At 40.5% G+C, this 13,996-nt stretch overlaps 1 protein-coding gene across 2 annotated transcripts in view; it reads left to right on the top strand.

Moving 5' to 3' along the window:
• FGD5 (FYVE, RhoGEF and PH domain containing 5) overlaps positions 1-13,996 on the top strand; it is a 110,048-nt gene that overhangs the window by 74,020 nt on the left and 22,032 nt on the right. For both annotated transcript variants that reach the window (XM_040589800.1, XM_040589801.1), the window contains exons 9-12: positions 409-459; positions 2,627-2,685; positions 9,142-9,213; positions 10,794-10,862. In XM_040589800.1, coding sequence (XP_040445734.1) covers positions 409-459; positions 2,627-2,685; positions 9,142-9,213; positions 10,794-10,862 — 251 coding nt within the window. The remainder of the gene's footprint in view (positions 1-408; positions 460-2,626; positions 2,686-9,141; positions 9,214-10,793; positions 10,863-13,996) is intronic.

Below are 13,996 nucleotides of genomic sequence, written 5' to 3' on the forward strand. Positions count from 1 at the left end.
ATTTTTGTCACTCTCCATTTATTCGTTTGTACCTGCCAAGTTATGTGATGAGTCCGAATCTGTATCAGTGCTTTTGCATTGATTCTGAAAGTAGAATGCAGTCAAAGATGAGTTTTGCTGTGGAAAGAGGCTATACACAATTATTTGGGAATAAAGTGATACGAAACATTACTGTGGGTGCCTGGAAGTGCTCAAGACCAGGTTGGATGAGGTTTTGAGCAACCTGATCTAGTGGAAGATGTCCCTGCTCATGGCAGGGGGGTTGAATTAGATGATCTTTAAGGTCCCTTCCAACCCAAACCATTCTGTGATTCCATGATTCTGTGATTTTATGTTTTAGCTAATATTACAAATTATGTGGGTCTGTATTCTGATTACTGGATGTCTCTGTTTGATTATTTTCTACAGATTACTTGAATAATCTTTGCCCTGATTCTACAGAGTATGAAGCCACACAAGGTAAAATGAAATGGGTAGCACAAAAGTTCTGCTTTGCTAACTCTGCTTCTAAAGAGGTACAGGATCTATACTGGTAGTATATGCAAGCGGATTATTTTCAACACTTTGTGTTAATAGGTTAGCCATAACATCTATAAGAACTGATTACTAATTTAGACAAATTATTTAGGTCAATATTATTATTTAGGGCAATAATTACTTTTTTCACTGAAACATGTGGGCTTCCTATAATTTTGACACAATGAATTTACAGAAGAAATTACCATCTATACAAGCATGGTGCAGATATTGTAGTTCTGCCCCAGTCATCAGGGAAATCCTAGTCCCTTTTGGCTCCATCCATATTTGGCCTAGTCATTTGTCATGGTTTAACCCTGGCCAGCAACCAAGCACCACACAGTGGCTCGCTCATTCTCCCCCTGGTGGGATGGGGGAAAGAATCAAAGAGTAAAAGTGAGAAAACTCATGGGTTGAGATGAAGACAGTTTAATAGGTAAAGTAAAAGCTCCACACGCAAGCAAAGCAAAACAAGGAATTCATTCACCACTTCCCATCGGCAGGCATTCAGCCATCTCCAGGAAAACAGGCCTTCATCACGTGTAACGGTTACTTAGGAAGACAAATGCCATAATGCCAAACATACCTCCCTACCTTCTTTCCCCAGTTTACATATACTCAGCATGACATTCATATGGTATGGAATATCCCTTTGGCTAGTTTGGGTCAGCTGTCTTGGCTGTGTCCCCTCCCAAGTTCTTGTGCCCCTCCAGCCTTCTTGCTGGCAGGGCCTGAGAAGCTGAAAAGTCCTTGATTTAGTATAAATGTTACCCAGCAACAACCGAAAACATCAGTGTGTTATCAGCATTGTTCTCACGAGCACTGCACCAGCTACTAAGAAGAAAAATAACTCATCTCAGCTGAAACCAGGACATCATTGTAAAGTCAGTTGGGATGGCTCCATCTGCTTGTTTGTGTACCATTATCTATGGTATGCCTGCTGGGCTCTGTGGACTTTGGAGAAACCCAGGAGGTTTGAACTGTCTATCTGTATTCTGGATTCCTTAAGCCTAAGTAAACTGAAAAGACATTGCAGAAAAATCAGTCCTGCACAATCAAGAACAAATCCAGACGTTCAACTGCTAACACCATCCTTTCCAGCACATCAGATAGATAAAGCAAAAGTCTCTTACTCCGACTGAAGTCAAAGCAAGGTTTAGCTCTGGCCTCAGTGGGAGTAGCTTCCAGGCTGGAGTAAGCAGAAATAACCTTGTATTAATGAAACCAGTTCACCTCTATTACACTGTGTGAATCCAAACCAACTGGTAGCAATGTCTGTGGCTGAGTGAAGGTCAATCTGTTCTGACCAAGAGTAGAGTTTTGTGCAAGATTTAAGATCCTAGTCACTGACAGTAGGACTACAGCTATACCAGTAATTTAAATAAGGCCAGGGCAGATACTCAAGCTCTGCGGCCACAGTTGCCTATCTTGTTTGTGTTTGGCACACGCTTGACACATTTCAGGCCAGCAACAGCTAGCGTGCTCCCAGATTATGTCCAGAAATGGATAGGATGCCCTGTTCCATAGGGGAAGAGACTTGAGATAAGGACCTGAGCCATGTTACACCACTGCTCTCAGGGACAGCAAACACACTCTGTCCCAGGTTATTTGCCAGTGGAGAATCCAGGCATTAATGCATGTCACCACTTCATACTTACTTCTGTCAGAAAGGGATGACCTGTCCTCTCTCTTGGCAATAAAAGGAAACAAATCACCTTAGATTGAAATGCTTTTGAATGGCTAAAGCTGGGTTACATTAATCTCTCCTACCACAAGCTCCAACTGCTGAAAGTCTGCAACTAGAAAACATCACAAAAAAATTTTGTGTTACGCTAGGTGTTTAAAAGGGACCTCATGAGCTCTCTTGGTCAGCACAAGTACAATGCAGAGTTTCACAGAATAGGATGATGAAGGGAAGGGGAACTGACAGCACTGTGCCATGTCATAAATTTGCTGGGCAGTTTTTTTCTGAAGGTACCAAAGTAGTTGAAGGAGCTGCTGCTGGGGATGCCTGCTTTTTTTTAAAGATGCTCTTGCAAACAGAAGGGATTTGAATTATTTTCCTACTCTTTTATGTGATTTATAGTGTTTGTTTTGCTTCATTCTTCAGCTGCTTTATTCATTGTTTCTGAAATCACGGACCGAGCCAATGACAGCATGCTCCAAGCGGTGAGTCCTACTGTGACACATGCTCTCCTGATCGATAGTATCTTTTCTGCACATCTGCTGAAGTGAATACGTATCTCTGCTAAATTCTGAAGCTTCCTCCAGGGTGACACTCAAGGGTTTATACAGATCTGGTTTACAGTGTTGCAGATGCACTTAAGTGCAGCTGTGCAAGATGTAAGTCACTGTAGCAAGCAGCACAAAGGGGTTTTTTCCGTCTTGGGGTTGCTGAAATGGTATGTGGAGCAATGAAGTGAGAGATGGGAATTTTCACCGTTCTGTTTCTAGCCTGGGTTATTTTTAGATATGAAATGTTGAAGACATCACAAATGTACTGTCAAAGATACATTCTGAGCTCATTTACATAACTTTTCCACAATTCTGGAATCCCATTTTACTTCAAAAGAATAGGTCACGGTTTACAGTCTTGCAAATGATCACACAACCAAATAGACTGGCCAAAACTTTCATAGGCTACAGCTCATGTCTAAACTCAGATTTAGGTATCTAAATATGTTATATAGTTTCCCAAAGTAATGAACAGTTTCTTTCAGGTCAGTGTGATTTATTAATATTGCTTACATGATATTATAGTCCTAATTTACTGTCAAAGATAGCCTGCGTATAGTTGGTTTAATGACCATTTGTTTCCAAGGATCTAGGTCTGATTTCCATCTAAGATGATGGGAATATTCTACTGACATTAGTAAGAAGCAGTGTCGGGAGACATAGCAGGCAGTAGAGAAACTGCCGGACATGGGATCCAGCAGGTTCCAGAGGAATTCAATTTGGTGGACCTCTGGGTGATAATTAAAGGCAGTGCCTTTCTTTTTTTCATACTTGCCACCCACACCTGCAGCTAAACTCTCTCCTGAGGTCCATGTTTGCTTTTGCTACACAGACCTAGCATTCAGCTCAAGTAGTTAGAAAGAAGTACCTACAGTCTTCTCAGTCTAATGAAATCTTGCTCCATAAGTCCATAGTTTCAGTCATTCTGCAGTGGCCAGGTGACATTTCTTCTTATGATTAAATTCTAGGCTTGCTAGACCTAGAAAGTAGTCATAATAAAGCCAAAATTTTTAAAAATGCCATTTTTTACCACTTATTTTCAAGTCATTTAGATTACCAAGGAGGTTTGTGTTCCGTAGCAAATATGTTAGAGAACAAAGCACCTCATTCCAGGCATCCTGCATTTCATCCAGTTGTGAGTGGTTTCACTAAAGTGTTTCTTTCTCAAAAGGTGTCTCATCTTAAGTATTTTATCATTGCATTGAGTCACGGGGATTCCAAGTGATTGGGAATGTATTATATTTTTGGGGAAGCTATCACATTTTACTTCTTCTGTGAACATTGCTGAATTTAACATCCTGCACGGGATTTTACTGTGCTTTTGCTAAATTAAAGATCTCTTTGGCATTGCAAACATTCTTCCCTTGGTTAATTACCGATGGCATTCAACTAATTTCTTTATTATTTCATTTACTGAGCAGAGAGTGGATTGTTAATAATCATTCAGGCATCAAAACACAAAATTCAAGAAACAAAGAAAAAACACCTTGGCATCAATGGAGACAAAGGGAAGGCATGAACCATCCTCCTTAGTAAGAGCTTGTTTTTAGGTAGGATTTTAAGGTTGAAAGAATGAATGGACAGGAATTGTTAGGGAAAGATACATGCTGAAAGCCACTACAGCTACACACCAGCACTGCTGACTCAGCACATTCCCTTTAATGCCTTTGCCCTCTGGCTGCAGGGGAACAAAAGCACTGGGTGAAATGGTGAATTCAGACTGTGTCACGGCAAAAATGCAGTAGGTCAGCTAGATGAAGGATGTTTTTTTGCAACAGCTTGGGAGGTAAGAATGAAGGAGTCTCAAAACCCAGAGTGCCCTTCATATGTTAAAACTGAAGCTTTCATGCTTTGTTCAGAGAAGTGGAAGCATCTGCTTGCAGCAAGTGAACCCAAGAGCCAAGAATAACAACTTTTGCTCGCATCTGGAAATCTCTGCTGCTCAGGTTTAAAAGCCATGTCTCTGATATCTGTGCCAGGGTCATAAATGGAGCCCATGTGTTCATGGGCTGTTTCAGAGCACTAAGTTCAGTGATGATCTCCTCATGACCAGCAACAGACAAAACCCAAGCCTTCTAACATTTGTATCAGAAAGAGATGTTATAGTTAAAACTACCTATTTCCTGAAGAGAGAAGCCTGTCTTCGCGGATCTGCCTGCTTCCTCATCTGATAGCTAAAAGCAGAGACTGAGGCTCTGAACCTACTTCTCCTGAAGCCACTGACAAAATTACCACAGCGTGAAGTCCAACTGGTGGGTTCCTGGTTTTGTGCCGACATGATCTCAAGCCATGACAACAGATCAAGATTTTGAGCATTCTGAAGGTCAAGGTTTTTAAGGTCAGAACTCAAAAATCAGATTTGCCTTTTCACTCAATGCAAACTTAAAAAAGTTTGGACCTATTGATTTGGTTTAAGTCCGTTTCTGCTTTTCTGCTCCAAGATTTGCCACCCCCAACCCCATCCTGGCACATCTACCTCAGAACACATTCTGTCTTCATACAATAACATCAGCCCTTTTGCTGCGTTGATATGGCTCTGTGACAACCCAAAATCTTCAAGCCTTCATTTTAAAGACAGCACTTTTTTTACTCCTCCTAATTGCTAAGGAAAAGTTGCAAACATGAATCATTGTAAACAAAGCAGCACACTCTGTTTCAGCCAGCAGACAGCCTGAGCACCTTTGCTGAATGTAAACTATCAGCTATGCTGATCTCTTTTGTTGCTTACTCTCAACTTTATTTAAAGATACTTTGGGCATCAGCACAAACTATTTTGTCATCAGCCATTATAGTAGCTAGGATAAGGACAAAAGTTAGAAGGGAAGTTTTTGTAGATGAAGTGGTAGTTGTATTACAGCCAAATGTAATGGTGAAGGAGGAGAAGGAAAGGAGAGACAAAGAAGCATAACAGAAAAGCAGCGTGCATGGAAACAATGATGTTCATACAGACTAATTCTGAGTGATGTTAAGTATTGACAGCAATAACCACTAGTTAATTAATACATAAACACTATTCTGTCACCAAGACAAAAGAACAGATGTAGATTGCAGAGAGGATGTAGTCTAGCAAGCCTAGAGTTTTATCATAAAAAGAAATGTAATCTGGCCCCTCTACAGAATGACTGTGAAACTATAGACTTAGCAAAGGTTTCAACAGGTTTGATTCTGACTTTCTTTCTCCTCAAGCAAAGAATTTATAATCATACTTTTCCATTATTAAAGCATTCTTTTTACCAAAATAATAAATCTTTCATCATAAAACAGATCTCAGGAAAAGCTTCCACAGTAATCTCACAGCTTTAGGGATACCTGTATTAGAGATTGAGAACTATAAGAGCTAAGTTCCTAACAATTTCATTGCAAATTCCACATAGATTTTTACACTTAATTTTTTATCGTATCATCAGAGCACATCTGCTCTTTCTCAAAACTATGGCCTGGAAGAAATAAAAGAAAATTTCCTTCTTTCCCATCTGTGTGAATGCTGTGGGTTTTGTGAAGGTGCAGGTTCATGAGATACTCTGCTAAATCAAAGGCTGTCCTCCTGAATTAATATCCCATCCACAAAAGCCACAACAAGCAGTTATTTTCTTTTCTCGGATTTTTAAAAATGCAGAGAATTTAATACTCTAATTACAGAACAAACTGAACAGTGCCACTCAAGATAAAGTATTAATAACTTGTCATATACCTGCTTAAAGTTCTAAGCAATAATTTAGACTTGGTATGTACCTGGAAGGAGGAAGATTTCTGCTGCCACTTATCAACTCATCAAACTACTCTCCAAAAATCTGACAGGAGCATTGAATTATGATCTACATTTTCTGCAGAATATCAGTGAATCATTATTAGCTTTTTTGTTTTATGATAATAACACTCAAGCAGTTTTTCCATGGAAACTATTAATGCAGGATTTTCAGACGCATTACAGCATTTTCATCAAGTTGGAAAATACTGTTCACAATTTACAGATGTACAAACAGAGGCATAAGAAATGCCATCACCACATAGCATTAAGTCTGTCTGTAACTCTAGGAGACATTCACTACTTGAACTATGCAGGATCTGTATTGCTCTCTGAATTTCTATGATCTGTCAGAGGCCCTGAGACGCTAAGAGCTATAAATCATTGTTGCTGTTAACAGCTGGTGAATTCCTTGGGGAGGTGTTCCTCCTGCATAGACATAATGATAATATGATGCAAGCTGCAGTTCACTGCTAGAATGGCCAGAGAGGGATTTCAGCCACCCACATCTGCAGTACTATTTGGGTGGAGCTTTGTTTTCATTTTCTAATTGTGTTTGTAAAGGATATTTTAGTGGAGAATGATTATAGTTTTAAGGAGAATGAAGAAAACGGAATTTTAGGGGAACTGTAGGGAAACTATACCCCTCTCAGCTGCTCACATTCCCAGATAAATCACTGTCCTTCACATGTGATGGCTGTTTGACTTCCTGCAGGAAATGAGTTTGATACATCTCTGTCCATTTCCTGGTGAACATGTGTCCATACTGCAAACATCAGCATTACAACAGGCACCTCTGCCAGCCGTCCTAAGAAAAGCTGAGGTGCATCTCAGCTGCAGCAGCTTCTCTTCTCACTCTTACAGAAAACCCAATGAGTAGTACTAGCACTGGCTGTGAGTGTGCCTCACAGAAGGGCACTGCCTTTTCTGTGGATTTCTGTGAAGAATGGGTTTCCATTGTGGAAGCTGTCAATTTGACAAGTTTTGCCAAGGCTAAAATGCCCTTTAGTGATGGGAAAGTCCTTTGCAAATGTCTTTTGCAAATGTCTGCTGTCCCATGATCCCTGGTATTTCCTGTGCTATTAGTTTATACATTCTGTTTCCATTTTGCTGGCCTACAGTATTTTAGATGTGACCTAAAAAATTCCATTTGCCACTTCCTGCATTGCAAAAATGATACTTGATGGCTAAAATTCTTGAAAATGTGTCAACTGCCAGTTATATTGCATGGTCACAATGCAGCCCTGTGCTGGTCAGGCCTTGTAGGTGTTTCCAAATGTTTGATATGCAGTTACCAATTAAGAACTAAACTTAGCATCATGCTAAACAAGTGTAACATTTCACCAAGGCAGTAACATATGGAGGTATTTCAGGCTTATCTCAAAAAGAGATAGGTATATTAATTGTATTAGCTGAAATCCAGGGTAAATTAGCCTTGACAGACCATCATGTTGACATGGATATGCTCATTCTGGTATCTGTGATAGCTTTCTTAATTAGCTGATTCTGTAGACAGCACTGATTTGTATCAGGCAGATACACTGCATGAGTCTAACTAAGCCCAGGAGTATCTTAATGCCAGTCAATGGAGCACAGGAAAACAGACCATTATCTGTCATAGCAGAAAGCTGTAGTCAAAGGCTGCCAGGTCATGAAGCTGTGTCAAATATGGTCCGTAGTCTGGGTGTGTAACTGAGGATTTCTGATACAATGGCTAACTTAGACAAGAGACTCCTAATTTTTAGACATATTCCAGTGATGACTCATTGCAGCTGTGCAGCCCATTCTACTATCCTGACCAGATACAACCACAAGCCTCCGTTTTAGCAGCCTCACCTGCTAAATGGAAAGAGATCTGAAAAGACTCTAGCAATATTGCAAAGGTATAGACATCCCTTCTTCCTCCTTTGTATCTCCATCTAGTACCATCTTGTTTTAATGAGAGCACAGGCTTAGCTAGATTAATCTTATTTACCATCTTCACAGATAAATTCGTGTCACATGCCAGTGCCCACTGACTGTGTGCTTTAAGGCCAAGTAGGCAGTTAATAGTATCAGAGTTTGATAATGAAGTTCCTGATTTTTGCAAAGCATCAAAAGAGAGATGCAGCTTCATTGCCTGCTTGCTAGTTAACCTTCTAAATCCCCTATTGCAAAGCCATTAATCTGTTGTCACAGAATATAAACCTCCAGATAATCCTAGCAAGAGTGTTACAGTATTAAAACATTCTTTGGATTATCCATGTCTTGCTACTAATGCAGAGGCCTTTGGAGCAGATACTGTACTTTGTCTCTGCTCCCAGTTTATTAGTTCCCAGAGCAAGAAAGTCAGCAAAGAAGCCAATATATTTATACACTTGGGACATATGGAGTTAGCAGGCCCTTTTGAAGATGAACAGAGCTATCAAGAGGTAACAGGACTGTAGAAGGCCATAGCAGATGTGAAGGGATGCGAGGAGATTTTGTAAAACCAGTAAGGCTGGAAGACTTTCTAAGTGTGAAATCCCTGGGCTCAGTTCTCTCTGAAAGCTAATTCTGCAAAACCACAAAAGAGAAATAAAATGGTGAGAAGGGGTGAGGGAAGGTTTGCCTGCTTGTCTAAAGAATAGTCACCATGTGGTCTAAACGCTGTTTCTCTCCCCCAGGAAAACTTGCAGAAGCTGGTGCACATTGAGCACAGTGTGAGAGGGCAGAGTGGCCTCCTGCAGCCAGGAAGGGTGAGTGCTGCAGGCAGACCTATGCTGATAAGGACATTGTTTCCGGCCAGCTATATCTCTGATTGTGTGGATAGCCAGATTTCAGATGTCTACAGGTGTTGTTTACTGAGCTACTGATAAGAGTTGGAGCACTGGGTTGTGTAAAAAACCATCACTCTGGCAGTGCACAAAAAGATGTGCCGAGAGCCTCAGGCTGGGAAAGACATGCGTTGCCCCTGCTTTTACACAGAGTAGCCATCTGACTTTTCACTTCAGCTGTCCTCAGCCACACCATGTGTAATGTGTTTTGTTGGAGATGCTGTTTTCCTCCCTGTATACTACTGCTGAAAGGTTGTAACACTAGCAGGAATTGCTTGCAGCCTGGAAAGTCTCAGAGTTTTATTTGGCTGGCTAAGAACCTTAAATCAGGGGAAATTATTTGTTTTCAAATTTTTATTCTCCCAATTCCCCAGTGTTGCTTTTCAAGCAAGATACCATTTTTAAGCAATACATGAAAAGAAATATGGCAGAGTGTATAGCTCTGTTTTGCCATCCACATCAAATGTAAATTTCTTCTCCTGGCTTTCAAACCTATCCAGTTTCCTCAGCTCCAACCTGCCTTTACACTTTGAAAGATTTCTTTCTTGAGTTCTGCAACTCTAGATTTCCCTTCAGCCCACCAGTATCTTTAGCAAAACTCATGAAGCACTTTTCAAGGCATGCATACTCATAGCATAAGGATCCCCATCAGGTACGCACTGCAGTCAACCTCTATTTTTTCCTCTAATATCATTATTCTCACTTGTCCTTGGTCAGGAAGTGCTTTAACAAATTCTGCAAAGCCCAGAGTACAGAATTTGTGGGATTGGTCTCTTCGATTATAAATTATTCTAGAGTAGAAAACTACACCAGATTCTGTTCTCCATCCAAAAAGAGCAGATGACTGTTAATCCACTCACATTATTCTAGACCTTTTCAAACAGTAATGCAATCAAATTCTTATTATGCTGGTTTAGCTGCTTACATACATAGTCCTATCTACATACATAGTAAAAATATGGACCGACAAAGTACTGTGTTTGCAAACACATACAGATTATGTATGCAAGCATAGCTATGTGGATGTAGCGAGGCTTCAGCTTTTCTTTTTGGTCTATCTATTTTAGAAGATTTTTAAATACAAGAGTTCTTTTCTGAAGCCCATTAATGTTAGCTTTGCAATCTGTGACAGTCACCTCTGAGCACAATCCACAGTAAAGGAGCACTGGGCTGAGGACAAGCGGGTTTCAAACCCTAGCACAGGGGTCCTCAAACTTTTTAAACAGGGGGCCGGCACATATCTGGCCCGTGGGCCGTAGTTTGAGGACCCCTGCCCTAGCAGTACTGATACAAATGTAAGCCATGAAGAGCAGCAGGGCTAACTCAGGCAAAGACTAAGCCAGATCATAAGAAGTAAGGCTAGAAGCAAGTGTTGAGGTATCTATCTGTTCCTGTGCTGATAAACGCAGCTAGAGTACCTGTTTCCCCAGAGGAATATTCTTTTCTCACTAAGATTCAGAATTAGAAGCCTCAGGATTACAATCTGCTGTTTTCTCCTTCAGATCTTTGTTAAAGAAGGAACACTGATGAAAGTTGCTGGCAAAAACAGACACCCTCGGCACTTGTTCTTGGTAAGATTTCCTTTATATTTTTACTGTCTCTCTTGTATCTTCTGCACTTATGCAGCCCTGGACCCTGGCAGAAAATTCCAGGCTGCTAGTTATTTAACCCTCAGCAGTGATGTGGTGGATCAGTTTCTCTTACTAACAGGGCTGTAGCCCTTTTTACACGTCCTATTGGCCCTGCATACAGGAATATGGGCTGTGCAGCCCTCCATTTGTGCCACAGCTACATACAGCCTTGACTAGGCCATAATTCTGCAAAAGAGTGAAAGTTTCCAAGGTGATCAGGAGGATGTGAGCTCCCGAATACTTTGAGCAAGTAAGCTTCACACTTGAAAGTCCAACCCAAAGGCCTTATGAGACCTGATTAGAAGCAACAAGGGCACCCTACTGCTAAAGTTTATGAAAGCTTTCTTTGGATTCACTTTGGAGAGATTTGTATCCTTGAAGCTTAAGGACTGGGTTTTAGTTCCTGCTGTCCACATATATGTAAATTACCTGATAATTGTGTGAATTGCCTCGTATAGTCCCTCTGAACATACACCTCCAGCTTCCTGTTGATTAGAGCAACAGTTTTCAATGATGGTTTGCAAACTTCTTCTAAGATAGGTAAGAAAAATGAACCTTTCATCAGTTGGTTGGAATACCCTTCACAAGGGTCCACAACCCTACTGTAAAAATTGCAAGTATTTGCAAATCAAAACACATGAAACCCCACTGTTTTAGAAATATGCTATTAACATTCATGCTTTCTGTTTTGCATTACACACTACATTGAGCAGTTAGAGTATGTGAGATTCCAGGCTCCTGAGCTCTGTTCTTTTCAGATACCTTATTGTGTAACCACTGGCATTTTTATGCATTTATTGGTATGAAGGGGAAAATAATACTTGCCTGTGTCGTTGGGGTTTGTTACCTGGTTACCCATTCATGTTTGAAAAATTCTTTAGAGCTCCTTCCCAGAAAAGAACCCTAAAGAACTGAGCATTACTGCTACTATTAACGTTAAAGTACTGTTTGCAGAATTTATTTTAAAATAAATGGCTTGTATGTCTGGAATATGTATTTGCTGTAGCCTCTGTAAGTGCTGACAAGCTTTTCACCCTGGGATCATTGTGAGGAGAAGAGATGGCTTATAACAGAAGTCATATATTTTGCCATTAATTCTTACTTCTTCCTCTTAATGCCTCCTCAACCATGTATGGCAGTCATAATGAAAGATCAGATGGGATGGACACAGTGCTGGCACTGCACTTTTCTGATGGCTTCGTTGGTTTCTGTGAAAATTCAGACTTTCATGTACTGAAAGTGATGGATTTCACTCAAATCTTCAAATATGAGATTGCTGCAGTGCTGTTCTATTGAGTCAGCAGCAATGGACTGTAACAACAGCAATAAATGGCAAAATCATGACTTTGTTGCAGCTAAGGGAAAATGGCAATGCCAGAATTTCCAGGAGCTGTTCTTAAGAAACAGTGTTCTCAGCAGCAGTAACACGTAAGCCTACTGATGACTACATCATAAAGTACTTGCTTGCTTACTGATGTCTTTTCTGAAACACTTTCCCTCACTAGTATTACAAAAACATTTTGGAGTTGTGCCTAAAGATGGGACCAGTGTGTTCATAACTGCCATTATAATTCGCTATGACAAATACTGAAGTGTCACAAACCTAGCTATCATAATTGATATAGAGAATTTAAGAGGATCAGAAATCTGGTTGATAATAAACATTGAGGGAAAAGTAATATAAACCTGGGATAAACTGAGATAAAGTAGTCCAAAATGGTTGTATCAGCTTGAAGGTCACAAGACACTGAAAGTATTACTCGAACAAAGAAAGCACAGAAATTAGTTTCTGGCACTTGCTAGTTTAGGAACTATTTTTGATTCCTGGGGAGAGTTCAGCTGCTCAAACCCAGATGTTAACTGCAAAGAGCAAAGTGTCTCTTGGCAGCTGCAGACATTAAAGTAGCCAATGTCCTGTTGTTAATAGATGCTCTCAGTATTCAGAAACAGAGGTTTTTTCTTCTTTTCAGTCAGAAAGGCAAACTGTGACCAAATGTGCTGTCATGCAAAGTATGTGGTGGAGCTAGACTAAACCATAGTGGTCACTTTCAAGAACTAAGAGACACATAAAACTGGCTGCCTTCCAGTTCTTAACACAGTGAAGCTGCAACCTCTTCAGGCTTCCTATATTATGTCTCCTGTTGGAGTGGGGTGCAGGTGAGTGGGTCTTAGAAACAGTTTGAAACTTACTGGCAAACATCTGCCTTTGGGTTCAGTGAATTTTTCACTCAGTCTCTACCCTGAAAGCTCCTCAGGTTGCAAAGCAATGCCATGTATGGTGAAACTGAGTCACTGCAATATGGTCATTCCTGCATTAACACCTGAATGGTTTTGCATTATCTGCTTGTCACTGCTAATGCTGTGGATTCTCTGTTGAACCACAACCACCCACGCCACCACCACCATTCATGCATTGCTGAATGGACTATGTACCCTGTGGATACATAACTGTTGTGCAGCTATAGCAATATATTTGCATCTTGGCATATAGCACCTTTACTGCATCAGTCTTAAGGCCCTACCAACCATCACTGCCAATACCTTTTGCAACAGCCAAGGCCTGCATGAACATACCCTTCCCACTGATAGTGCATCTAGCCCAACCCATGTGCTGTCTTGATTCTGATGCCTGAGGACACTGTGTGGAAAAAAAACCCAACCCAAACCCACAAAACGCAAGATTAGAATAATCTCCTAAACACTGTCTCTTTAAAACCCACACTAATTTAAAGCCCATATCTTCTAAGGACCATATCATAATCCTTTGAAACCAGTGGCAAAACTAAGGTAGGATAAGAATTTGTCCTAATGTATTAATCAAAAAAACTCTTCACAAGTGGCACTTTTTTTTGATACTTCTTCACATGTCAGCTGCCATTCAAAAAGATCACCAGAAGCTTAGATGTATAGGTGTAGTTTGGTTTAGCTTTGGATGAAATAAGTGTATTTACCCTAGCTACCCAAACCAGACTTTTACATTAACAGCATTTTCTTAAGTTCTTAGTAGTGAACTTACTCTCACTGAAGCTAAATCAAGCCTAGGCCCTGGACAGACTTTCAGTGGAAGAGTAAAC

This window comes from Falco naumanni, chromosome 4, assembly GCF_017639655.2.
Source record: "Falco naumanni isolate bFalNau1 chromosome 4, bFalNau1.pat, whole genome shotgun sequence".
In the NCBI taxonomy this organism is placed as follows: domain Eukaryota; kingdom Metazoa; phylum Chordata; class Aves; order Falconiformes; family Falconidae; genus Falco; species Falco naumanni.